The sequence below is a fragment of the Nipponia nippon genome, unplaced genomic scaffold (genome assembly GCF_047370975.1).
Source record: "Nipponia nippon isolate SJK-2023a ecotype South Korea unplaced genomic scaffold, ASM4737097v1 scaffold_2, whole genome shotgun sequence".
NCBI classification, from domain to species: domain Eukaryota; kingdom Metazoa; phylum Chordata; class Aves; order Pelecaniformes; family Threskiornithidae; genus Nipponia; species Nipponia nippon.
In genome coordinates, this window is record NW_028262336.1 from 16,634,156 (window position 1) to 16,661,910 (window position 27,755).

Sequence of the window (27,755 nt, forward strand, 5' to 3'; positions counted from 1 at the left end):
ACTATGATCCAATAAGCCCAATTCACTTCTACATCAGTACATCTACTCCACCTAATCCAAGGCAGCTGTAATGAAGAAAAACTGGAGCAACATAATGGCAAATCATTTCTGATAAAAAGGATGCATTTGCTTTAAATCAAAGTAATTTAAATCAGCAAGCCAGAAATCTGCATTTAAATAAATTATTTTAATCTTGGTTTGCATTTGCACTTTATTTTTTTTCTTGAAGAAAATCAGGTTTTCGTTGGTGTGTAACCCTCTCGCTGTGATTATTACAGCTAAATATAACTCCTTACACTATACCCAGGTTCGTTTCATTTTGCAGGAGGGCGTGCAATATCCGTACAAATCTACATCACTTAGCACACGTTTACTCCCTTGGGCTCTTATTTATTAAGCGGTTGGTTTTTCTGCTGAGGATTTGCTTCAGACTGGTTTGGCCGCTCATGTTCCTGAGGGCTCTCCCCTTCCAGGCTTTAGAGCAAGGACAGCCCACGCCTCTCCCCGGCCCCGTCTGGAGCTGGGGTGAGCGGGGGAGCAGGAGGAAGGGGCTGGTGGTGGGTGCCATGGGCGAGCGGTGGGTGCCATGGGCGAGCAGTGGGTGCCATGGGCGAGTGGTGGGTGCCATGGGCGAGCAGTGGGTGCCATGGGTGAGCGGTGGGTGCCATGGGCGAGCGGTGGGTGCCTCTTGGACGGGGAGGACGCGGTGCTGGGAAGGCCAGCACTCCCTCCGCCTCTCTGGCCAGGGCTGGTGGATGCTCCCCGGAGCCCGTTTGGTCCTGGTGCTGTGTCTGGCGGCTGCTCCCTGTCTGGGTGCTCGGCCGTGACGGCCAACATGTGCGGTTTAAGCGGTCTTTCTTGAATTTTCTTTATGTACCTGAACTTGATGGATTACGTCCCGCTGGGCCTGAAATGACGGTGTGGTTTGGTTTTGGTTTTTTTTAATTTCAAATGCAATTTTATGGGCTTATTCCCACAGCAGCGTCAGGTGTTTCAGCTCGTTGCATTTTAAACTCCAGCTTGAGACGCCCCGGCGGCGCCGCACTGCCCACAGCTCCCGCTCGACGCCCGCCGGCGGGACGCAGGGCCCTCATCTGCCCCCTCCGCCCGACTCCCTCCCGACTCCTCGCCGGGGGCGCATCCCAGCCGGCTCCGGGGGGCGAAGGCGGCACCCGGGGCCGGGGCCGGGGCGGCGGGGGGCGGCCGGCGGGCGCTGCAGCGTACGCACGCCCCGCGGGAAGCCGTGGGCGGGCGTGAGGCGACTTATGAGGCCGCGCTCCCGCCCGCCGCCCGGCCTTCCCCCGCGCCCCGGCGGGGAGTCAGCGTCTCAGCGGCAGGAGCCGGGCGCCTATGGCCCGGCGCTGAGCCCCCGCCTCCCCTCGCCCCAGGGGAAGCCGCAGGTACCCGGGGCACCGCGGGGGGAAGAGGGCCGGGCCTGCGCTCGTGGGTTTTTTGGGGCGGCGGCGGGCAGGAAGGAGCGGGGCGCGGCGGCGGGTGCCGCGGCTGCTCGGGCGCCGCTCCCCTAACCCTGTCCCCCTCTCCTCCCCGCCCAGGAGCTACAGGACGATGGCGGGCCTGCCCGCCGCCCCGCCGGCGCTGGCCTTCAGGAGGTGGCTGGGGCTCGGGCTCCTGGTGCTGCTCTGCCTTAGCTTAGGTAAGCGGGAGCGGCCGGCGTGGGGCGGGGCAGGGAGCGGGGCCCCAGCGGGCGGCAGGGCCCGCCTGACGGCCTCCGAGGGACGGCGGCCCCCCGGGCTCTCCTGGTGCCTTCTGCCAGGGCTGAGGCTGGGCAGGCTCTGGGGGTGGCTGGCTTGCTGGCCACGGCGCCGAGGACCCGCGAGCTCTCGGCTCCCCAGGCCGGTCACGGCAGCGAAGGTGGTCACCCGTCCCAGCCGGGGCGAGCAAGGAGGGCGTTTTCGGGGGGCTGACGCCCGCAGCAGGCAAGCGGTGTGGCCCTTGGGCTTCGGTGGCAGGGCAGTTTCTGCGGTTTTTCAGATGGCTAAAAGCGAGCGCGCAGGGCGGCGGGTTGGAGGGCACAGCGAGTGCTTTCTCCAACACCACAAGTCCCCATCGCAGGACTGCAAGGGCTGTCCCCCGTCCTTCTCTGAGGACCTGCCGCACAGCTTGCTGAAGTCCACAGGTCCCCGCTGACCTCAAGAGGCTTGGGATGAGTCTTCCCGGCTGTGTGAAATGTTAACCTTGAAACCGCACAAAGCTCGCTTCTCAGCTGGGATTCGTTGTGGATGCAAAATAGGTTGTGCTTATTGGCAATTTTAGTGTTTCATTGCAGCTAACGATACTCTGGAGCAAACCCGGGCTGAACTGGGGCTTTGATTAAAAATCAAGTGTTGCAAAATTAGGAGCTTTTCATGCTGATGTTGTGAAACTGGGAGATATTTGATGCTGAGTTTCATTTTGAGTTTCAGTCTCAGAATCTTAAAACAAAACTCGGAGAATTTAACAGGGATTGAATCACAGAGCTCACTTGTGAAGAAAGCAACCACTTCAAACATCACTTGTGAGATCTCCGCTCTCCTGTCTTCCCCTGCACTCCTTCCCCTACCTCTGCGCTTGTGAAGCACGTGTCAAGCACAGATGTATTTTGCCTCTACCGCAATGGGCAAACAATCCGTCATGTGCAGAACTGTTTTTCCTTCCATGCTGTAAGAGCTTGTGGTACGTTATTAATGTAATTATGAGCATGTGGTAATTAACCAGTCATGTAGTTTCCCTAAAAAGGATGCTGATTGCAAGACCAAAGACTGGCAATACGTGGATATAAAGCCTGATGCGTGCTAATAGCCAGTACTAGAAATACGAGTTTGATAACCGAAAACTAGGTGTTCCTGTAGTTGTACTTTTTTTGATATGGCTTAATAAGGGAACGATAGTTTATCTTGCTTTCCATCTCTCCATCTTTCTTTAGGTCCCTGCTTGTAACTTTCACAGCCCCTGCCCAGTTTCAGCGAAATTTGACAGGGAGGCAGAGCTGGCAGAGATGTGGCATCCTTGCCCACTGCATGGAAGCCCCTGGCTGGTCGCGGGCAGCACCCAAACAGCCGGAGCTCGCCCTGCCCCTCCTCATGCCCCACCGACAGAAAGGGCAGGAGGCAGCTGCGAGGGGGCTGTAAGGAGCGTGGCGGCACCGAGGGCTTGGGAATGGGCTGGGAGGTGTGGGGAGAGGTGCCTGGGCTGGGAAACACAAGGCACAAATCCATACGCCAGCAGGGTTTGGTCATCCTGTGGCTGAGAAGATTTACTTCTCCAAATCTGGTCAATTACAAAATTCTGGGCTTTAATTCTGCAAGAGGCAGAGTGGAAAAAAGGCTTTTTTAAAAGCATTATATCAGCTTTTGGGGCATAGTTGTTAGATGCTTCCCACACACTGAGTCTGTGGAAGTCCTGGTGCCTCGGGAGCAGGTTGCTTGGCAGGCTGACAAGGACAGCACATCTGATGCACTTTCTTTCTCCCTCTGTATGCATGCGTACACACCCTGCCACCTTTCTCTCCAAAAAGAGGTATTCTTGTGTTAGCAACCCTTGAAAACACATGCTACACTACCCACAAACGAGTGATTTTAAAAGCTTTAGTGGCACTTGTAGGTGATGCCTTCCCTAGGTCACCCACAGGGACCACAAGGACCAACTTCTGACCTTGTCGTGGCAAAATGGTGAAGGGGAGTCTGCCACGGCCCTGCCAGTGACTTCCCACGTGTTGTTAAGTGAGTTGCCAAGGCCAGCGTTTACAGAACTGGCCCCATGTGGGACTGGTCATGACCACATCAAGGCACAGTCCAAGCTGGCACCCAGAGCCTGTGGCTGCATCTTGCATCTTTGGGCTTAGCCCAGGTGTTCTGGTGCTTGCACACCTCCGTGCCATAGCGCTCCAAAAGGTCACGTAGCATGCTAGGATGAAAGCAGGTGCTGTCTGTATGCCCTACTTGAGTGAAATAGTAATATAGGAAATGCCAGGCTGAATTTTTACATCGTAGCAGAAGGCGGCTTTAAGAGAGAGGGTCTTAATTAAAAAGGATGATTTGAAGCTTGTAGTTCATAGGAAATGGTGTATGCCCAAGCTACGTAGATACGTTTGTTTCCCCTTGAATTGAATTTTGCTACTCTGAGGTTCATCTGAGGTGACCCACTGAAATGCCAGTGTAATTTAGAGCTGCTGCTGAGATGTCATCTGCTGCTGGAGGCACGGATGTGCAGGAACACCATGCTGTCTCAGCACAGTGGAAAAGTGGCAGAACAGCCTTGATTACAGCGGAAACTTATTTATTTACGGTCTGAATGCATTGCTGGTATCCCCATGGGCTTGTTTTTTTCCTGCCATTGCACCTTCACACCCACCTACGAGCATCAGGATGTTCTCAGTCCCAGTTTGTTGTATTAGGAAAATGTTGCTAGAAGTCACCCAGTACGACCTTTCCCTGCCCTGTGTGCATACATGGCATAGGCACTGATTGCAGGGCCCCAGCGAGCCCGGTTTTTGTCCATGGAGCATTCCTTTTAGGCTTCCCTGGAGTCTCTTCATCCAACTGGGGACTATCTAGTTCCTGGTTTCTTCCCAGTGGTGACTTTTTTTGGGAAGTTTTGAGGAAAATCCCTACAGCTTTTCTGAGTTATTGGAGAGTGGGGAGGGGGGGAATAGCCACTTCCCTCGTGTTGCCAGTGAGCGCTGGCTCACAAGTAACTCACTCTGGGAATCCCCTCTCACATGTTACTGCCAACAAAGAGCTCGGAGTGGAGCTGGGTTTCAGAAAGGCACAAAGAGGGTTGAGAACGAGAAAGATTCCCTGTTTCGTGGCCACCCCCAAGCCTAGCAATGAGCTTTAGGTGCTTGGCGGCTAATTTCTGTGCCAGCTCCAGTATGGGTTGTGCCTAGGGCAGATTTCAGGGTGGAGATGGCAGAAATTTTTCTTTACGTACCAGATTTGCCCATTTGATCACTGGATGCAAATTGAGTTTCTGTCTTATTGCTCTTGCTGCCTTCAGCTGGTTTTTTGATTCTTTTTTCGGATGAGTTTCTGTCTCCTCCTGTTCCAGACATGCAGAAAAGAAATTTCTTTGGTTCAAAACCAAGAGCAGCAGAACTAAGGAACTCCTTTTTCTGTATGTCTCTCTATCCAGAGTGAAACTTGCTCTAAACTTGACTGGAGAAACAGAAACCCAACTAAAGGCTCCTGCTTTTGCTTATAGACTCTTTTACTTCTTCTGTTGTGCTTTTTGGTTTTGTGTTTTTTTGGGGTGTTTTGTTTGTGTTTTTTTTTTTTTTTATGAAAGAATTCTTTAGAAAAAACACAGAAAATGAAACACAGACAGGCTACATTCTTACACAGTCAAAATACAGTTATATGCCTGTATACTGAGTTCGTAAAGCTACCGGTCGAATGTTCACCCACGTTGTTTCCTTTTTCCAGTTAGATCAGAATGAACCCAGGTAATTCTGGTGAGCTCACATTAGTCTGAGGGCAGCAGCTTTTTTGCATTTCTTGGATCACTGAGACATTTGTAACCTTTTTGCAACGTGAATGTCAGATATTCCTGCATTTAAACATGCAAAGTTTGGGGGCTGAAGTTTTTATGCACTGCATTAGGTTGCCAGCAGAAGTTGCCACCCTGTACGCCCTCACGCCTTTGCTGCTCGTCACTGCCTCAATTCTGAGTTACAAGCATGGTTTAACAGGCATCATTAATCTGATATAAATGAAGGTTGTCACTGACGGAGTTATCCCCCTGCCTCACTTGTGGTGAGTTATTTTTTTGTGGGGGTCAGCCTGCTCTCTTCAGTGCCAGTTTGCTTTTACACCCGACGCTGTGTACCCCAGAGGGGGATGCAGACAGGTAGCACAGCTGAGGGGGCCAAACAGGCTGTTGCCACTGAAAGGTGCAATCCTGCTCCTCTCTCCTCTGCTTCTGGCTATGCAATCCTCCTTGGATGATCTAATTCACCTTCCAGCTTACCAGAAAGTTTCTTTTTCTTTTTTTTTTTTTTTTTTTTTTTTCCCATGTTTGACACCAATGTGGTGTATTGAACCAGCCTCTGGAAAGCCCTGCAAGGAAAGCAGAGGGAGCACATGAGGTTGGAAGGGAAAGGGGAGACAGATCCCCTGTGCTCGTGTGGGGAAGGCACGATGGTGCCAGTTTGTCGTCTGGCTGTGCCCCAACGTCGTGCCAGGCTGGAGGAGAATTTCCATGTTCAGAGAAACTCTCCTTCCTTTTTAACATGCGTTCCCTACTATAAGTGCTGCGTGCATGTAGGTGTGGCATTTTTCATGAGGTGGCAAGGCAAATGTGCTGAAGGCAGTGAAGTCTGTTTGCATGGCGAAAGGAGGTCGGTTTTGTTTTTAAACAGATGAACTTTATGTTTAATTGTAGCTCTTCTGTCCCCTTGGAGGGACATCACCATCGGGAGTCTCAGGAGGTCATTTGAGAATATGTAAATCTTTCCCAACACGGAAATGCCACAGGCTTTGCTTCTGCTTTTTCACTGTTATGCTTTTAAAATATCATTGGTCCCAGGGGACTCCCTGGCTGAAAATAAAAGTGCTGACTGCTGGCTAATGGTGGCACATCTAGCCCTACAGCGCTCAAAAGACATTCACCTTTTGGCAAGCCCAGAATGCCACCGTATCGTATAAAAAGTTGTTAGAAAAGAGCATCGAGGCAAGTCTTTCTGTGCACCGCTGCTCTCCCCGTAGCAGATACCCCTCTGGTGTTGTTTTAAATGCCTGGCAGACAAGGATTTCATTCCTGTGCCGGGGGAAGTGCTTTGGTCTGAGCAGACCTCGCCATCAGATGCTGCTTCCTACCAGCTGAGAGAGCCCCTTCCCCGCGCCGCTCTGCCCCGCGGTGCTCCCAGCCAGTGCCTCTGGCAGCCCCTGCCCACGTCTCTCATTTCACTCCCTCCGTGGCTTTTGTAGCTTTCAGACACCTCTGGGCTGCTTTGGTCTTGTTTTCGTAGTCATCCTGAAGTTAATTACCATTCGCCATGCTGCACTCTTATATAGGGCTGCTTAATCTCTCCTCCAGCTGCGGGGTTATTGTCAAGGTTGTTGCCTTCAGAGCATTCGTGAGTTAATGCCCAAACAGGGACCAGGCTTTTACAACAAGATGAGGGGTGGCAGGTCTGTAGCATTGTTAGCTGCACTGGTGAATATTGCTATGACTGTGGACAAGTACTTCAGAAGCAAAAAAGAAAAAAAAAATTGTAATTTTCCTAATTTTGAGTGGGCTTATGTGAGAGGCATCATACTTGATTTTCCTGGTTACTGGGCACTTTCGCCTTCTATTAGTTTCAAGAGTGGGCTGGCTACTTGGGGAGCACACGAGGCAGTGAGATTTAGCAAGCACGGAAGAGAACTGGGGCCTTAAGCAGTGGGGAGGACCTCAACTTCAGCTGTGCTGCAAGGACAGCGGTATGCATGGCAGTGGTACTGGAGGAATTAGGAAAATGATCTGAGAACATCTTCAGCTGCAAGACAAATATAGAGGAAGTGTGAAGTGATCCAGTCAGCGAGGGACAGATTCTGCAGGGGAAAAAATTAACAAATTTATTTTAGTCTTTGTGTGCGACAAATCTCCCCCAAAGGCCTGTCTTACACAACTGCCACATCTAGTTTCTGGCCCCAAACCAGGAAATTGTAAGAGTGCTGAGCCAGTTGCAGGAATTTGATCTCGAAAGGAGCTAAAACATGCAAATCGTCTGAGGACATCCAGATTTAGTGTCGCCCCTGCCCTTTTTCATTCTAGCGGGGTCACCTGCTCCATGTGCTGCGAATGGAGAAAAAGGGAAGGTTCAGAAAGACTCTTGCCTTCGCTCCTTTACCCAAGTCAAGGACGTCTCTCTGTCCCCATCGCTGTTGTCCCTGCCACTATGCAGCATGGAAGATAAGCAAGCCCTCCTTCCTTTCCTCCCTGAGCAACACCCACGTGGAGGGCTCCGCAGCAAAGGGGAAGATCTTAAGACACGATATAGTCCCCACCTCGCCCCCAAGTACTTTGGCGTCTCGTCTCCAGCTCTTTGCTTGGATCTGACCTCCTGGATAGTGCCAGAAATTTGCTGACTGACTTGTGAAGGGTTGCGATCTTACTCATGTTATAAACAAAGCAGACTGGACATACCCAGGCGGTGGGCTTGCCCCAGCTGGGGCAGTGGTGACTCCAAAAGCAGTAGATCTTTATCTCAAGAAGTACAGAAACAGGAGCTGGGCACAGCAGGAGCAAGAGGGAGGGGTGCAGGCTGGCTGGAGCTGCCCCAGCGCTGCAGCAAGCCCCTTTTACCAAAGTATTTCAGATTCCCTTTTGTATTCTCAGTTGCTAATTGCAGATCATGGAACTTTTTTGTGATTAATGGAGTTTCCTTCTCTTTGAAGCCAGGTTTATGACACAGCCGTGACTCAGTAACGGCGCTTCCTTGGCTCTTCCTTTCGTTCCCCGTTGCCTTGCAGGCTTCCGTGGCAAAAAGGCTATCAGAGGGGCGTGAAATCTGCTTTCTGGTGAGCCACAATTAAGACTGGAGAAAGCAGAATGTTCAGTCTGCAACCTGCAAAGGAAACCGTGGTCGGAGGGAGGGCTTCAGCGGGAGTAGTGCGTGTCTAAGAAACCGGGACCGCATCGGACACCAGCGTGTGTTGAGCGCGCCCTGTGAACCACTCTGAAATGAGTGTTACCTACAGTACATCGCTGCTTATCGAAGTATGCTCAGGGAGACAAATAACATTGATAATTTTATTTGTCATCAATAAGGCCTCAAGTTAACATGTTGCTGGAAAAAAAACGGGATTAGTGCGCACCCCCAAAGGTGGGCTGTCTTTCTGTCTATAGACGCAGGAAGGTGTCCCTGGTTTTCACAGGCGCTTCATGATTTCAAAGATTTCTTCACTAAAGGCTTTGCATGTGAAACAAAACAGCATTAAAATGGAACGAAGGCTGCTGAAGGAGTCAAGCACCAAAACACCATGGGGAAATTATGATTGTTGCCAAATCATGCAGTATAGAGCTGGGTGAAGCAAGGTTATTGTTTTGTTTAGGAGGAATGTGGCAACGTGACGATGGGAAGTGCATAAAGCCACGTAAGGGGTGCCATGCCCTTGGTATACCTCTCCAAGCAGGGCACCCCAAGGTTACGGCACAGAAGCAAGCAGAGCTGAACTTTTAGAAAAACCTCTTTAAACTGTTTTCCTTCCTCAGGCCAGCCAAGACATCATCGTAAGCTAGGATTAATCCCGTCATTTAATGACCACGGGCACGCTTGACTAGCGTGAGTGGGCACAGGGAAGCGAGACTGAGCAGAACCGCGGCCGAATGAAGTGTGTCGCTATTTTTCTTTGGGACGCCTTCTCTTCTGCTCCTCTCTCTCACCGCATTTGGGATGACTCAAGGGAACATGACCTCGCAAGAGGTCACTGTGTCATGAGCGAAGCAAGCTGGGTTTGCAGCGGCTTGGCTTTGCTTTGCTTTGCCAGAGCAGCCTGGAGCAGCTGAAGGGTAGCAGCGGGCCTGCGGTTTGTGACCGGAAGGTTGGGCTTGGGGTTGTGCAAGGGGAAAGCGCTGCTCCTCCTTTCTCTGCGTGCCAGGACCTCTCTTTTCACGCCTCCGCTTGCCAAAGTGGAGTCTGCGTAGAGGGAGCCTAGGAGGCTTGCCAGGCAATCGTGCCCAGGTTAATATGCAGTCACAGACTCCTTAAAGAGGATGGCCAGCAGGGCCTGCCAGCACCCACTTTTCTCTGTTTCATCCCACCTTTCTCATTTCACGGGGTCTTTACAGCAAAACACAAAGGAAGGCAATGATTTTATGTGCTGCTGAAATGTCATGATGTCTCCACGTAGAAGTTATCTGGGCATCTAATGGGGTCTTTTCTGTGATCAGTGTATTCACAGTGTCACAACACTGTTTTAGCTTAAATACAAAGCATTTCTTCATGTATTCCAGTGTAGCGCAGGATGTTTGCTGAATTTTAACTCTATGGAAATCTTTGGGAGAATCTGATTCCTCAGTGGTAAAATCACCTGGGATAAAGAAAAGACCGAAGTCCTTTAAAGACTCGGCTTTTCAAAATTTCTCAATTTTTCAACTGGTATCTGTCTTACTCAGAAATCCCCACAAAATACAGAGTTGTCCTCAAAGGAGAAATCCTGCAAGTTTGGGGCAAATGTGCTATTCACAGAAAATGAGAGGCCTGAGCTGCAGAATTCCTTGGGGACTGTCGGGTGTGATTCCCGCACTGACCCCAGGGGACTGCTGCCAGGAGAAAGCCACAGCTCCATGAGACATGTTTTCCCCAGCTGGCCCAGCTTGGTTACCAGAAGTGCCCTTGCCTTGCTACGACACGGTGTGCACCGACTCCCAGAGCTGATTGAAGTCCCTTTTTCCAGCCCGCGCCCAGGCAGAGGGCAAGAAGAGTGTTGGTGCCCTGGCAGAGTGGGAATCCTGGGTGCGTGGTCCTAGGCAAAGTCAGTGATGCCAATAATTTAAGAGTAGAGAGACCAACTGCTGTTGCAAAGATAAATAGGGGACCTTACGGGGAAAAAAGCAACACAAGGCTGTTTTGACCCTCCTAGTTTTGGAGGGCTGCCAACAACATGCCTCAGAGCTTTTTGCAGGACTGTCAATTGAAAAAATGTGCAGATCCACTGTCTTGCCTGCTGCTTACATGGGGGGGCAAAGGACTCCAGGCCAACCAAGAAGGACCTTTCTCTTCATGTGCATTGCTTTGTGGGTTGTGTGCGAAGCAAGGTAACACAAGGTAAGATCAAAAAAAGGCAAAGCAGTTCAGAAATGGGGAAAGGAGGGGAAAGAGAATGGCTTTGGGGTTTCTGTTCACTGGGAATTATCTGAAGGTTTCCAACAGTTCAGTGCTGCTTCTCTAAAGCATGGCGTGGTCTTTTACTGCCTTTTACAGTCAACTGTCTCTGCAGGACTTCTGTCCCGGAGGCAATCTGCTCCTCCCATACCGCCCGACTGTATGCGTGGCCAGGATAACCAAGCTCTCTGTGGCTGGGGAATTTCTGAAACACAACTTGGGCAAGGAGTGAAGGAAATAGGGATACAGGCTCAACAGCTCTCCTGCTTGCTGACTCTTGGAGCAAACGAGAAAGGACAGGTTTCTTCTACACTTACCTTTCTGTTCTCGTTAGCCCTGCCATGTGGGGCATCTACGGCACACGCATAGTTTGAATGAAACATGTTTTTCTGCCTGGGGAACACAAAGTCAGCCCTTTCATCGGTTCAGCATTGCCACACACCGTGGGCTTCCAGCGATGGAGCAATGTGTGTGCACAGCAAGGGAGTGGGGGGGCTTCAGGGGACATGGGAAGAGGAGGGATCTTTTTTTCTAGAAAAGTCATGAAAAATTATTTCCACAGTGGATACCTCCCCCACAGCCTGGTTACGGAGAGCATTCAGCACAGAAATGGGACAGAACTGAATTTTCATTTTTGCTTTGCAGTTCACCTTTAAAGTGAAAGGGGACTTTTGTGGGGCTGAATGACTCTTCGTGGACTTTGGTTCCTTCAGGCTTGCAGCATTCAAGTTGCAGTTTCAAGGGTGCAGAGCCTTTTAAGGACAGATGTGACATCAGCAGGAGTTTCCAGCCCCTGCACATGTACTGCCGAGGAGGTTTTTGTTCTCCTTTTGGTTGCAAAGGAGACTCTTAGGGGCAAGGCGTGGAGAACCTCATGCAACTCATGATGCGATGTCACCCTGACATTTACTGTACGCCTACTCTTCCCCTATTGCTGCAAAAGAAAATAGAAAATTGACTTTATTGGGCTCCACAATCCCAAAGTTTGACTGGCTGCTCTTGTGAATCTCTCCAGCAATAGTAAGAGCTGAACTGTGAGAACAAGCGAAGATGAGGGCGAGAGGAAAAAACGCGCGCACACACACGCACACACACAAATGCATGCAGACACACAGGAGGAGGAACTTCAAGAATCACAGCCTAAAGTGGGATGCTTCTAAGGTGCACAGAAGGAAATGCTTTTTCACACAGCGTGTAATCAAACCGTGCAACTCATCATCACAGGATGTTGTAGAAGCCAAAAATATACGTGCATTCCTGAAGGGGAAAGATCTCTTTGTGAAGGGTAGGTCTAGCAGTAGTGATTAAACTGCCAGTGTCAAGAAATCCCTAAACTTGTGACTGCCACAGGTTGTCAGGGCATGGCAGTTCTTATCCCGCGCGGTGTGGAAGAACTGTTTTTTCTACCGTTTTGCTACCAGTTGCTGGCTGACACAGGTCAGCGGGCTGAGTGGGCTCCTGGTCTGCCCCGGTCTGGCTGCTCGTAGTCTGCAGTGCATTATAAGGGGAAGTACAGGTAGTGGCGGGGGAGAGGATTGTGTCTTGAATCTTTCCCTTTGGAAGACCAATGAAGTGGTTGAGTAGAGGGAAACCAGTTAAATGAGAAGTTGCTTGTTTAATTACATATTCTACTTAATTGGTATTAAAGCATTCCATAATGGTGCCAGGACCTCCCCAGTATTTTTTAGTGTGTTTCCTGTGGATTTAATGTAAAGCATGTGGGTGGGACAGGGGTAGGTGTGTCGCAGGGGAAGGGGGTGAAAACTTATTTCACGTTCTGTCCCAAGCTCTCTGCCTGGGCTAAACTTCATCAAGCAGCCCCAGTGCTGCCCCAAGATCAGGCTGAGCATCTGCTGGTCTCCCTCCAGCACCGGCGGCTGGAGGACTGCAAGGCACATCATGTCATCAGGGTGTGCTGCTGAGCACAGGTCAGCCTCGCTGCCGGCTGTGTGACAGTGTCCTAAGGGTCTGTGAGTCACCTCTAGGCAAATAAGCCCTGGTGGGCAACAAGCTTGTGGCTGTTTTGGACACTTCAGCTGAATCTGAATGTCACAGCACGCCGGTCACACCCCGAGCGCTGCACACTGTGCCAGTGAACGGCGTGGCTGTGGGTAGGCATTAGCAGTGACAATAACATGTGAGCCAGCATCAGCCAGGTTTTGCTGAGGGTGGGTGGCAGTTGTTAGGCTCAGCTTTGTCAAGTGTTCATTGCATGCTTCAGGCTCAGGCTTTGCACATGGGCTCTCAATTCCATGGATGGCTGATGCTGCACTCTCCCTATACACTGCCTGGTCAGGACTTTCCTGCTTTCTCAGCTGTGTTTACTGAGATCTGTTCTGCAGGGAAGGAAGAGGGAATTTGAATCTTCTCTGTCCTGAGGCCGGCTGTTTCCTTGTTTTTCTGCTCTCAGTCAGTGGAGTGCAACAGATTGGTATCCCCCTTCCGCTACTGGAGATGAATGCTAAGGTAGCGAGGCTGAGGCAAGCAGGGCAAATGTAAAGCAACCCGACCTTCTGGACTAACAGAGGAGGGCGCGCAGGGATAAGCATCGTCCTCAAGGCTGCACAAGCCCAGGCGAAAGCCCGACCACCTGCCCTGGCCTTGCTGCAGCACAGGACCGTGTGTCAGTCCTGGGCGACTCTTCCAGTAACAGCTTCCTTGCTAGGCTGCTCCTTCCTGTGCCCGGTCCTGGCCCCGGTGAGCACCTACCCACTGGAAGGAGGAAGGGGAGTGGGAAAGCAGGGCTGATCATGGGAGCGGTGTGCTTAGCAGTCACAGTGTGAAGCTGGGGGATTACTGCTAACCTGGTCAAAGTTGTACTGAATTTCCCCCTTGCAAAGGCCTCAGCTTGTTATTGTAGGCACAGGCCTGTATACTATGTATGGCGCCAATGCGGTCGCTGGGCAGGAGTTGAGGAATGCCTGTGCTGGTTTGCAAGTAATCCCAAGCGAGGCCAATGGCCCTTTGCAAATATAAATTTGTTTTAGCTAGACTAGGCAAAATCGTTCATTTGCTAATACTAGGAGGCTGAGGACAGCGTGGCTGTAACCTTTGTTTATCATTGTAGGGTTGCTTCTAGCTTCTGGGATCTTGAAAGCTTTGGGTTTTATTCTTTTACCAAAAAAACCCGAACCCCCAAACTAATAGTCCAGTGTGGCCCTGTTTGGCATGCAGAAAACCCACCGGAGGATGACACAGACTTTCCAAACCCTGAGCTCTGAAAAGGGAGAGCAGAGGAGATAGCAGTTTGGGCATGTATGTTTTTATCCCTTTACATGAATAACGGCAATTCTTTACTCTGAGGTGTGGTTTTTTCAAGGGGCCAGCAAAATTTCTGTTCAGGCAGGTAACTCTCCTGCCTTTGCCTTCAGTAATCCATGCAGAAATCACTGTATGCCCGCTCGCTCAGGATCCTAAGTAGGACTGGAACATCACGTAAAAGGCAGTGCCAAGGCAGGCCTCCCCTCAGTGCAGAGCCGAAGCTGTAAACAGCTTCGTGGGTGATGAGGTACATTAGTGGGCACAGACAGAGCCAAAGAGGTGAGCTCGATGCAGCAGGTCCTGGCACAAGTCTCACTGACTTTTGTTTGCCCCCCACCTATAGGCTACGCACTGGAGAAGAAAGTAGTCAAAAGCAAAGCAGGAGAAAAAGTCGGCCTGCTTTGTTGTCATGAAATTCCCAGCTCAGAAAGCCTACATAACTACCGGGTCTACTGGCAGAAGAACATCACAGAGGTTGTGCTTGCCTACGCGGACGGGAACATGATCTCCAAGCACAAGCGGTATGAGAACCGGACAGAGATGGACACCAGGAACCTCACCCTGTGGATCTCCCCCGTGGAAATCCTGGACAATGGCTCTTACCAGTGTGTGGTTCAGCACCGCAGACGTTCGCAGAACTCAGTTGTGTGTGATGAGCATGTCACCCTCTTTGTTACAGGTAGGTGGATTGCCTCCCAACACCTGAGGCTTTCTGGTGCCAGCCTCTGGGGGTAAGAAACACTCCTCCAAGCTTAGTGTCATAGTGTAGCAGATAGACTTTCATCAGGAAGCCTAAAAGAGTGGTGGAAGGTGCGTTAAGGCCCCTGTATTTCCATTCTAGCAGCCTCCCTCCTTACCTTTGCAAAGCTGCCCCAGGTACAGAAGATCCACCTTTCCCACCACCAGCCCACCATCCTCCCCTTGATGCCTCGCTCCTGGGCAAGGACCGTCCCTGGGCACCTCCCCAGGCAGCACTGCTGCTGGGTGCCCTGGGCCGCCTCTGCCCCCTGCTGTCTTTTGGGCAAAGCAGGGACCAAGCCCTTGGTGCGCGGGAAGCATCCAAGCCAAAAGAGGAATGGGGTGGGTGGCATTCCTCCTCTGTGGCCACAGCGGCATCCCAGCCCTGCATCCAACCCCTTGGGAGCCCAGGCTCTCCGGGGGGATGGCCAGCTTGCCGGCTACCCTGCAGCTCCACAACCTACGGCTGAACTCAGCTGGAGATCTGAGGCTTTTTACCTTAAAGAAACAACCCGAGTTCCTTTGCTCAAAACGAATCTGAATCTTTTCTTGGAGGCTACAAAAAGTTCCGTTGACATTATTTTCCATTTCCACCACTGTTTTTGTGGCGGTTGGTTTCAACCAAAGGCAGAGATACTGGTGACATATATAAATATATACATACATTTGAATACCTTTAGCAGCAGAGAGTTCCAGGAATCTTCCAGATAAGCCAGCTGAATGAGCATTCCCCATCTGGAATGAGATTTGTCAGCAAAATAAACAAGCTCCTGAGGTCTGGCCATTGCCTGCCTGTCTGAGGGCATGGTGGGCATATGTGCAAGGAGACAAATTTAGTGATCTTTCTGGGAACCAATATGAAAAAAGGGAAGTGCGCTGCCAGCACCCTCTCTAGCTGTGAGGGCTGAGAAGTTAACTGCACGAAAAACGTGAAACAACGGATCTCTTTTCCTCTCCGCAAATATTCCAGTGTCTTTCCATCCAGAAATCCCTTTGCTGTCTTAACAGGCCAGTTGTAATAATTGTGGTAGACTTCTGCTCCCTTTGGAAAAGTGGGATCAGTTACTGCGGGGATCAGGAAAGGGAAAGCTCCCCTTGCCCCTGCTGCAATCAGGCTACCCTGCGAGAGGCAGAAAGGCGTCACTCCCTGATGACCGATCAGAGAGCCTTGGTGAAGTCGGCTGGGATGTCTGAAGGGACTTTCCAGACTGGATGTCAATGCCGTGTTGCTCAACAGATAGTGGGCCTGGAAGGAAATCTCCTTGTCTGCCACTGGCTGGCTGTGCAATGTTGAGCAAGTTTCTTTCACTAGTTACTCAGTAGCCTAGACCGTGGGCTCGTGGTCAGCATAAGCTGTGGAAGACGCGCTATGACCGCAAGGCTGTCTGCCTTATCCCAGCAGTCCTGTCGTCAAACAGTGAGTCAGGCAGGGAGCCATCGCAGAAGGGGTCATTTTGCAGTGAGCTGAGCAACCTGCTGCAGCTCTCTGCCTGGCCTTGCCATGGCTGGGGCGAGCGCCTGAGGGGGTGTGCGGGCTACGGGCCTACAGCTGGCGGGGGTGGGAGGGAGAATTCGGTCCCTTTGGCAGCGGTGGCGTTGGTGTGACTTATGCCCACCAGGAAGCCACATGCTGAGTTTCTCTTTCTGACTGGTTCCTCTCTTGCTAAAGATGTGGTCCCACGGAGATTTTTGCAGTGGGAGAGTTGCCTTAAATAGTTCCTTTGCCACCCCATGCCTCCTCCTCCTCACCCTGGGCCGTTTATTGCAACCCGTGGGCATCCTCAGTTGTACCAACACAACTGTTTACAGTAACACCACGAACCACAGTAGCAAAGGGAAGCAGGCTAAAAGACACCACCTTTCTTCTCCTTCTTCACTCATATTAGTCCTCTCATCCATTTCACCATGCAGCCTCACAAACACTTACAGCAATACATCTGACCGGGTGGGAAGGCATGGAACAAGCTGTGTGGGTGGGAAACCTCTGAAAACTGTCTTTGGCAATGAGAAAAAAAAGTCCGGTGAGAACGTGTTCTGAGAGGACCTGTGTATTGCAATGTATTTTTGCAATGAGTAGTATGACTGGGTCTTGCTCTCAGCTGGGCCTTCTGGAGGGGCTCTCATGCAGAAAATGTAATTCAGCCGCTTGCTGGCCATCCAGGCTGAGAGAGCAGCAGCTGCCTCGCCTCCTTCCCCAGCAGGGACGGGCCGCTGGGAAGGGACTAATGAGGGAGGGGAAAAGGAAATTGTCTACCATTGCCTGTAAGACGGATTTTTATTCAGTCCTGTATTTTTCCTACCCGTTTTATGATTCCTTCTGTTGTTCCACAAACTGCTGTATGCAGAGAGAAATGGCGGCATTGGAGAGGAGGGGTCACGAAGTCTGTGTACTGCCCAGGGGGGAAAAGAAGCAAAGGCCAAGGCCATATCCAGTCAAGGCTGTGGGGGGAATGCTAAGGCAAAAGAAAGGCCAAACAGATTATGATAGAGGAAGAATGCCCTGTGGGGGAGTCTTTGCTTTGGCTGTGGGTGATCAGGACTGCAGCCCACACTGTAATCTGACAGAATGGTAACTCAATCTTTCTTGCTTCAGCTGACTTCAGTAAGCCGAACATAACAGCAGAAGTATCCGCTCATTCTTGCGAATCAACTGAGATGGTGGTAAGCTGTTCTTCTCATGGAGGTTTCCCCAAACCCAAAATCTCTGGAGTCCTCAACAACATGTCCGTGGTGTGGAATACCAGCTGGGTGTCCATGTCCAGCCTCAGCCTGTACAACGTCACTGGCAAACTGTGGCTCAACGTGACCAAAGACGTCAGCTTCACTTGCTCTGTTGAATACAATGGCTTTGTCAAGTCCACCAGTTTGCTTCTGAGTAGGTTTTATTAATAGTTTGTGTTACAAAACCATTTTGTTGAATCTGCTGAGTTGCCTCTCTGAGAAAACGGTAGATTTTGTGTATCTGTTCAACCAAGGATGACCCAATGGTCCTGCCTGTGAGCTGCACACCAAAATATTTCGAAGGCTGTAAGACAGCGGGGCTGGGAGAGGAGAGTTATGACAGTGGCTGACAAGCAGAGATGGCTCTGTCTTCCTGCTGCTCTACCGTGAGTCACAGCTGGGCGGAGAGGGCAACTGGATCCCGTTGTGACCTGGTGATGGCAGCCTTGGTGGCTCCCACGGGTTGGGGTTGCCACCATTCAGTGCCCCTCTGTACCAGCACGGTCTCACTGCCAGTTGCGTGACACAGACCTGGTATTCGAATGGTGGGACTTGAGAAATGCATGTGCCTTAAAAGCCACAGGTTGCACGTAAAAAGAATTTTGTCATTTAACAAGCATGTTTGTTCTTGCCTCAGTGACAGAAACTGTCAGCTGGGGTCTAGACAAAATTCTGCTTTCATACACGTATTTAATATAGGGTTAACTCATACAGAAAAAATTCCATCACTGTGCATGGCTTAAAAGTGATAACATAATAGATAAGTCTGTGCTTTGAAAAGCTTGAGGCACAAGTGGAAACAGCATGAGGGAAGGCAACATGCTACAGTCCAGATGTTTTGCAGTAGAAGGGGATTTGCAAGAAAATTCTTAAAGCCAAAAGGATTTTTTTTTTCTTGTTGTTACCAAAAAGCTAGAGAAGTGCTGTTTTTCCTAGGGAATTTTACCTTATTCATCAAAGTACCTTATTCATCTTACTAAAATCAAAGGGGCTCGTGAGGAGAGGTGCCATTCAGCTTCAGGACGAATGCCAGAAACTAGTGCTTTATGAATATTGGTTATTGCTGGATGTAGTGCATAATGTCCCTAGAGATGGTAATGGAAGAAGGTTATGAATATCGTACTACGTAGAAAAGGAAAGCAACAAAAAAAGTAGTAATAGTAATACACTATTGTCACACAGATTCTCAGAGGAGGGTGCAATCAACAGTGACAACAGCAGTCACAAAACCCCCACTTTTTGATTTTTAAGATGTGGAACCACTCCCATTTTGGTATGATGGAAATGCTCCTCCAAACAAGTCTTTCATGAGCACGCAGTTCCAGACAGAATACAGCCTCTGGTAAACATAGGAGGGGAGGGGAAGATTGTACAGCGGCTCAGGCTAGTGTCTTAGAAGTTGAATGATGCTTAATTGTGCCAGATGCAGATGATGAAAATCTGAAGACCTATGAATATCCACCAAGTCTGTCCCTCCTCTTGAATTAGAGTTGTCCTGTACTGTACGGGAATGGCCTGTTATCTACTCTAATGTCCAACTGGCAGAATGGTCGTCTCCAGTGGTGAAAAGCCAAAGGCTCCAGATCCACTGAAACTGAACTCTGCCACAACACTCTTGTCTGGCCATGCCAAAAAAAGTCTATTCTAGTCTGTTTAATGCATCATTCTCCATCACCTGTGAATTCAGAGGCAAAAAAATCAGGCATAAATCTGGTGAAAGCAGTAAGAAAAACTGCAGAGTACCTTTAAGAACAGTAGTTTTCTAGATATGGACTCAGGCTTTTCCACCAATCCTAACCAGTTTCTTTTAAAAACAGCTTATATGTTTTTAAATATTGCTTGTCTCAGTCCTGTTGTGGACAAAGACCCAGCATTTCAGATTCTGTGGATGAGTTAAAAATTTCAGCACATAGCAAATGTGGGGGAATGGAAGAAATTTAGGTGCCGGCTTTATCTGTTTGTTTATTGAATAGGTAAATTTTCAGGCTGAATATTTGAGTTAGAATTTGGCCAGAACCACCAAAATTCACATACCTGCTCTTATATGAAAATGCCAATATGTTGTTGGGCCCTTTATTTATGTTCTATTTCTTCTGTTTCAGAAAAAAAAGATGACTGTGTTGTCCCTACTGTGCCTCCATCTTATAATGTCATTACTGCTTCAAGTATCATCATCATCATCTTCATTTTGGCTATCACCCTAGCAGCAAGATACCTCCCAAGGCATGGTAAGCGTAGCTCCTTTTTCAAGAAACAGTCTCTTACTGCTTATGGAGTTTCTATGTAAAATACATATTTATAGAAACTATACTGATACACTAGGTATTTTTGTACTTTCTTCTCATTTCCTTTTTTTTTTTTTTTTTTCTTCATGCAGCATCTACTGTCGCAAAATCTAAGTCCAGCTCAGGACTTTCCTACATTTTGTGTGCAGGCAGCTCTAGGGTTCAGGTTTGAGAGTGAAGGGGTGATGGGGAGTTTTGACAGCAGATCAGAATATTTCCAAAATCAGGGGTATACAGAATTGAAGAGATTCATAAAGGTCCATTTTTATGTATTAAGATGCTTGAAGATGCCAAGAATCTTGGTGATCAGGATAGATACATCTGAGCACTGTTAGTTCCAAAATTGGATCGCTCTACACACCCTACTTAGACCATCCCTCAGAAAAGTCACAGAGCCAAAGTTACAAAAATACAGAGTGCTAGGGCCACAGAAAAGACTTAAGCATAGCAATGTCCCACTTTTAGGAGAATCCCGATCAGGAGAGATGGATCTGTCATCTGTGTGGCCAAAAATGGCACAGGTGAGGTGCCCTGTCCCACCCCATGAAGTCTTCAGTAACTCCAGACATGTCTCCAGGAGTTTTTCAATGGCAAAGGGCACCTCAAGCATCTCAGGGTTAGCTGGCAGCTGAATAGATGGGGGTTTTTTTTGGTGGCTCAAAAAAATCTCATCTGTTAGCTGTTGCTCCTAATCATGTCTAAGCTGATCTAGCCAGAAAGCCCCTGAAGATGTAGGTAGACATCTAATGGATTTATAAAGGCAGCTGGGCATCCAGACAGTATGGAAAGTCAACAGCAGTAGATGTCCTATCCACACCCTGTTAGCAGCTTTGAAAAGCAGTCCTGGAGAAAGGCAGCAGGCCTCGCAACACGTTATAAATATCACCCAATCAAGTTCTGTCAGGTCACTGGGGAAGTCAAGTCTGGAGGCAAGAATCCCACACTGGCAGTGCCCTGTGTTCAGCCCACTTAAACCAGAAGCCACCAGTCTGAGTGTCTTAGCTCATCATGGTCACAGTGGTATCCCCCGTTGCAAAGAGGTTATTTGCTAGGCAGCCGGGACTCAGTTCACTTAGGGACACTGGTAAGTTTGTCATGCTTTTGTCTTCTGCTGCCCCTATTTCAACTTCAGGCAAGTTCACTCCCGAGTCAGAGGTGTGGAGGTAGCATTACTCTTTTTCTTTTCCCCTCCTCACCAACCACATCCCTTCAAAAACTAATGTGACCACTGAGTCAGGCTGGGCTAATTTTCTTTTGGGTGTTTTATCGCAAAGAAAGGAGGCTTCTGTAAGGCAGTGACTCTTGGCTACACCTGTGCACCTCCTCATTTTCCACTCATGTGCCCCTATGACACTGGTGCTGGGTCTGCCCTGCTGCTCCCTGGGGCTATGTCAATGGGAAAGCAGCAAGCAGGTTGAAACCAAGAAAATCACAGCTGATCACAGCCTGTGCCATTAGCTGCGTGGATAATAAACATCTAATTATAGGAGAAAATGAACTGGAATTGGAAGATTTGGATCAAAACAAATATAGGCTGGAAATTAAAAGTTTCCTTACCATTAAATTAGTAAGATTTTGGGGCATTCTGAGATAGCCTTTTATATAGAAATCAAATTGCTTTTAAAGTAGCTGTAAAAAGCATACTAATGCGGTAGAATGTGATCACCTGCAACAGCATGGGACGTGGCTGCCTAAACGGGAATTTCCCTTTCAGTTCCATTTTCCTAATATACACAGGGAATAGATTTGCCAAGTCAGGTGGTGCTATTTTGTACAGCTGCTTTCCAGACCAGGTATGTACTGTAAGAAACTGAAGCTAGAGCTTCAGTCTAACTTCCCAGTTTGTACAGTTGTCACGTTTCGGTGCTGCTGTGCATTGCCACCTGTCTGGGGAGGGAAATACCTGTCCTAAGAGTGCTTCCTGCTGGTGTTGCTACAGGTCACCTTTCAGGAGCTATCGTGGGAGCTCAGAATAGGTCTGAGAGCACCTCTGTTGTTCTGGCATAGGGAAAGCTGAGTCAGGAGCTGCCTTGATGCTAAGAGTGGTTTCTGAGCTCAAAAAGCCATGCTTCAAAGAGCTGGAGTGTGGGAGGGAAGAATAGAAAGATAGAGCAAAACGGAAATATGAGTTCTCAGATGCATGATTGTGGTGGTGACCAAAACATGTAGATGCTTTATTGAGGTTCACAACCCCCTACTTTGAGGAGCTCAAAGCCTATCTTTGCAGTAATTTAAGAATGGAAACTCTCCAGATTTTTCTTTTTTTGGCTTTTCAATTGATTTAACACAAAGCACCAAGATTAGACTGAGATTAGAGCTCACTTAAAGAATAGCTTAGGATCCATGTTGCAAAATTCGTGCAAGTACAATTTGCTGTAATAGTACAGAGAGATTCAACTTGAATTATTAAAACAAAAGTCACTGATAGATGCTGAGATGAGATAGTAAGGGGATCTGTTTAATCTGAACTCTGTTTAAAGCACTGAAAGAGTTGGCTGGCTGGTTCTAACACCGGTGTTCTTTCACTTGCTTGGTAAACTGCATTTAGCGACATGTAACTTTTACTGTTATTTCCCTTCTGACCTTGTCTTAGCGTGTACCAACCTGTCTTTGTGCCAGGCTGAGGTCCTAGCCCTGTCCTAATGAGAATGGTTCTATCCATATGACACTCTATAGATAACGTTTATATATAAGAGAGCTTTCTATCAGATCAGACTATGGCTCTGGGCCAGCCCTGTTCAGATGTACTGCAGGGATGAGTCCTGCCAAGGAAACATAGAAGTAACTAGACCTAAAAGATTTTTCTTTCTTTAATTTCTTCTCTGCTTTCTTCCCACTGTCAGTTATACTTTACTTTGTTGAAGAAGACATTTGGGTTCAGCACTTCTATGTCTTCTGGAATTCTGAATACTAATGAGGGATCTTCTTTTTCAGTCTGTTCTCACTGTTGTAAGCCTCAGGATTCAGTGGAAGAGGGTGTGAAAGAATGTATGAAGCCACCCGTAAGCTCTGAAGTGACATCTGAAACATCATCTGTATGACCAGATTGCATTTGCAGGTAGTTTTCTTCACCATTCTTCTCTTGGCAAAATAGCTTCTCAAATACTATTAGATTCTCGTGCGACGTTAGCTCACGAAACCACGTATGGCTTTTAATATGAGTGTGTGCTGTCCGTTAGGGTAAATAAAAGTGGTAGAGCCCTGCTGCCAACTCAGACACATGGCGTTTCCCGGTCAGGTAACTAGAGGAATGACACTCATGTTGCTTGTGGGGCATTGCTTTGTTTGGGTTATTTCAAATTTCTAGAAATGAATCTAGTGAAAAGTGTTAGAGGACCAACTTTCCTGGGCTGCTAAGCTGCTTCCTCCATAGAATGGGGCCTGCGTGGATGGCATGCAAGTTTTTGTGGCATTCATTTCCTTAATTAACATAAATTTTTAGGGACTAAATGGGGATGGAGAGAGAGAGATGAAAGAAAAGGAACATTTGACAACTTTGACTGTCAGTGTCTCCTCTGAACCCCTGTAAGGAAGCTGGTTAATATCCAAGAGGTGGGTTTGTAGCACGGTCATCCATCCATCAGGGTCTGCACTGACACCCCCTGCCACTGCCCTCGTACTCATTTTATGGGCCTTCCAGCTAAGAACTGGGCAGTCTTTTAGTTCCTGTCCCGTTGGACTCATTTGGGCATAGCTCATCGCTACTACAGCTGCCACGTGTGGCTTCATCCCCTAGAGGTTATTTCTGGCTGAGGCCCTGTGAGCCATGTTCCTGATCTGGTGCATAAACATGGGAACATCACTGATGGTAGAAATGAAGGATTGACCAAATGGTGGTGAGGGAGAGGGGAACAAGAGAACAACTCCAGCTTTCCCCGTAAGATTAGCGATGCCAGTCCACTTCTGAGATATCTCCATTCCCTTCAGCAGCTGGAGGAATGGAGGAGGAAAAGTTTCCCCTCTAAGACTTGCTCAGGAAACACTTGTATTCTAAAAAGTCGCTTTTGATAATGAGGTGCTGTGAAGGATGGGCTGGGGAAAAGTCTGGCTTACCAAGGCTTTATGACTACAAAGCATCATATTCATTTGGGCTTGAAAGCTCAGCTGTGTTCAGGGCTCTGTCCTCCAGAAAGACATTTTTCAAGTCAGGAGACTTAAGGAAAGATTAGCAGCTAACTGTTCTTATTCGCCTCGTTATCCAGGTGACTGCATTTCCTGCTCTTGCCACAGCATGCTGAATTGCCAGGGTAATGCTGTAGAGTAACAGCTGTAGAGTCCTAGAAGTCATGAATTTGTCACGCTGTGCGTTGCAGTAATCTGAAAGCTTAACGTTTTTGAGATGGAAAGGAGGGGAAACTATCATTCAGGCCACTCGTCTCATTTCCAAACTTGACCACCCACTCATGTTTTCCTCTGGGGAAGGCCCTATCTGGAACAGATACTAGAGCCTTGGTTAGCATGAATTCTGGGGGGTTTTGTGATGGGAGTGGCGGGAGTTCACCTACTGAATAAATCCATTCTGCCACATTCCTCTTTTGTTATAAAAGTTTGCCAGGCTTTTTCTGTAAGTGGCTGGTGTTTCCCAACTCCGGTGCCTGGGAGGGCTGCCTGTGGACAGGGATGGAAGCTGTGCTTCCTTCGTGGCTGACTGTCATCTTGTAACCGTGTGGTGCACTGAGCCATGTCCTGTCGCTGCTTAAATAGGGTAGCGCATTCATTAGGCGTCCTCACTTCGCAGAGGGATAGCACCTCTGTACGGTCCAAAGCTGTTCACAGTAAGTGTTGAGCCGGTCTGTAGCTCACTGTAGTGCCCGTCTTGAGCTATCTAGCTCTGAACAGCTCTCTCTTTACTGCAATAGGAGCCCTCTTGTGGAGGGCTATTGCAGCTGATCCCCGCTTCTCGGCTCTGCAACGTTCTGGCTTACATTTAGGATTAAGAAGGAGGGGGAAAAAAATCAGTAAGATCTTTTCTTTGTGTGTCTCAGGTTTCTTATCCTGTGTATTCCGCACTGCAGTCCCCACCGTTCGTTGTACAGCAATGCTTATTGCGTTGACCCTTTGGCTCTCCGAAAGGGGATGACAGCAGTAGAAAACTCTGCTCAAGAAGACTGACAACGTAAGCTTGTGTGAATGAATACAAAACCCCACCTGCGCCACAGAAGCTGCGTGGTGGTCTCGTTACAGCGGGGGTCGCTGGAATTCCAACTGGGAGGACCCTCCGTGTTCCTGCAACGGGGCAGCAGAAGAGTGTCGTCAGCATCGACGCACCAGTTCAAGAGTTTGGGATCCTCTGGCTTTTTTTTGCTGCCTCTGTGAAAACCAGGGGGCCTTCAGAGCCCTAGCAGGTAGCCCTTGCCCACCTACCCCTTTAGTAACACAGAGCTGGCCTTTGGGAGTCCCCAGACCCCAACACACAATCTCAGGTCAGGCTGTGCCTCCATGTTGTGACTGGGAGCAGCTAAAACTTCTTTTATATTCAGCCATGCACAGATATCTGCCAGTACTGTTCTTTGTGCTGCAGGACTTTGGATTTGGACTTCACCATTACAGACACATGTCCCTTCTCCCCTAAAGAGGCGATAATGCACATGCTTTTCATGAAAGAACACTTTGAGGTGGGACTATATGCCTCATGCTTATTTATAGTGCTATGAGACTTTTTAGGGAATGATACCTACCGATGGCACACCTAACAGTCTCGCGGAGGAGCACAAAGCCCAATTAGGCAGGTGATGTAACCAAAAATAATATTTATTCTAATCAAAAGTGTTTGGTACTCTGACAAACATTAGTAAACCACAGGTTTGGGATGCCAATGGGAATTTAATACTACACAGCCGACTTAAGAATTCCTAAGCTCCAGAATGATGACTCGGAACACGCAATCTCTCACCTGATAAGGCAAGGGCTCTCAACCGCAAGGAGTTACCTTGGGCGGCAGTGCAACCCAAGGGGAGAGTCCCCAACTGCAAGCCCGCTGCTCCGAGGAGGACTGACTCCATTTGCCCGCTGGCAGGACCCCGTTTATAGCCTAGTCAAACCTCACCCGTGGTCATGTCTGGTCGTGTCCATTGCCGTTGGCCAAAGGCTCCATTTACCTGCGACTGTGTACGGGACACCAGTCACAGTAGGGCTGTAAGGGCACAAAAAGTAATGAAGGCCGGGTCTTTCTCAGGGCAGGTGCATCTGCCGCAAACAGGTAACTGATGTTGCTGAGCTACAGCAGTGGCAGTTGTTCTCATAACCTTTCTCTCCGGAAAGGATGGCATCGCCAAGCTGGGTACAAGATACAGCTCCTCCATTAAATTACTCGGAGACACAGGAGCACATCAGACACAGCGCATCCCGCTGGTGGTGGTGTGTGCACACACCTTTGCACGTACACGTGTACAAGCTTTTATATGCATTCCTTCCTACCCACACTTGTAAATCCCATTTAAATTTCTGTAATGCTCAGTGGTTATCTTCCGTGTATCTACTGTAATGAAATGTAACTCAGAGCCTTGCTTCATAAACTTAGGTCTGCTTTTGTTTGTACGTTTGCCCAGGAATGCTTGTTAGGGTGGGCTCTCCAGATTCTTGGGAGTCTCTCACAGCGGCATAGGGATTTACTTTGCATTGAATGCCACTGCTTTCTGCCAGCCTTCTCTCTACCCAGCTGGGACTTGAAGGAAATCCCCTACAGTATGCTGACATTGGATAGGACTCATCTGATCCGGGTGATATGCTTACCTACTGTGTAGGAAAAAGTGGTTTCTTGTTTTGAGGGGAAAAGAGGAAAAAGCCCCAAGCCCCAACAAGCTTCCTAAGCAACTCTGCATACTAACCTAACTCAGCCCTGCCCTGAGTTTGACAGGTTTGGTTTTGCCTTTCGCTCTGTCCCACGGCAAGCTGTACACATTCCCTTACTGCTCTATCCATGTGTGTAGTTAACAGGGCAGACTGAAGTCTGAAAGCAGCATGCCGTCCTCTTTGTGGGATGTTTTGTTGCTTGAGCTGTTTATCTTGCTAGGACACAGCAACAAAATATTCCATCCATTTCACTTTTTCCTAGCAGGTACATATTGAGAGAGAGATTGCTGGAGGAAATAGGAGGACTAAAAGCGGTTTATAGAGGATTGAGCTATGAGAGGCTAAGAGATCGAGGCGCTAGTAAAAAATAAGAGACTGCTCCCTTTCTACTCCTGCAGAGTCATGCTGCCCCATCAGCTTTTTTACTGCTTTCCCATTGTATGAAGCGAAATGGGAACTTCAGAACATTCTTATGGAGGGCTTTTTGACAGAGAAAAGGAGACAAGGTGGGGGATAAGGAAACGACACTCTTTGCGCTTGTGCGTTCTGGTTGCAAGCAGAACGTGGGTGACGGAGAAAGCAGTGTTTCCAAAAGGCAGCCTGACCTTATTGCAGGACTTGGTGTATGGGCAATGGTGTCTCATGCTTTTCAAGTTTCCTTTTCTTTCAGTCTATGCTTGTTCTTTCCAGCAAGCGACTAGCTTCTTGCAGGCTGAGCACCCTCTTTTTTGTATTTACTTTGCTCACTTTCAACGTTGTGCTTCCTTCCCTGCTATAACCACGAAGCATTTCCACCTTACCAGCCACAGCGCAACTCTGCCAGTTGTACCGGCACAACATTTTTCCCTCTGACTCTCCCACGCTCCACTTCTGCTCCTGACTGATGATTGCACAGCCTCCTGGAGAAGGGTTTGTCTTTTGCACTGTGCCAAACTGTTCCACATCACCACGGACTCCTGTGACACTTTAAGTAACTCCTTCTAAAGGAAACAAAAAGTCCCACTAACAAGTATGTCTAGCATCAGTTTGTTTTCATATTCTTGATGGGCAGGTTATTTGGTTTATTTTTTTCCTTAAGCACTTACATTACGAGTCGTGTTTTCTATTGCCTTATGCTGTATTCAGTGAATTGAGTAAAAATGGTTTCTGTGAGA

General features: G+C 48.8%; 1 protein-coding gene across 2 annotated transcripts; it reads left to right on the forward strand.

Annotated features, from left to right (window-relative positions):
- The first annotated feature begins 1,111 nt into the window (after nt 1-1,111).
- Nucleotides 1,112-27,755, forward strand: LOC104015007 (T-lymphocyte activation antigen CD80). Of its 2 annotated transcripts, XM_087756629.1 has the most exons (7): nt 1,112-1,400; nt 1,554-1,654; nt 14,409-14,744; nt 17,397-17,678; nt 19,627-19,752; nt 22,744-22,867; nt 24,795-27,755. In XM_087756629.1, the coding sequence occupies exons 2-6, from the start codon at nt 1,567-1,569 to the stop codon at nt 22,848-22,850; spliced, it is 939 nt and encodes a 312-aa protein (XP_087612755.1). In that variant the 5' UTR covers nt 1,112-1,400; nt 1,554-1,566; the 3' UTR covers nt 22,851-22,867; nt 24,795-27,755. The 2 variants fall into 2 exon arrangements, with proteins under 2 accessions (XP_087612755.1, XP_087612754.1); XM_087756628.1 differs by lacking the exons at nt 1,112-1,400; nt 1,554-1,654 and adding an exon at nt 11,749-12,089.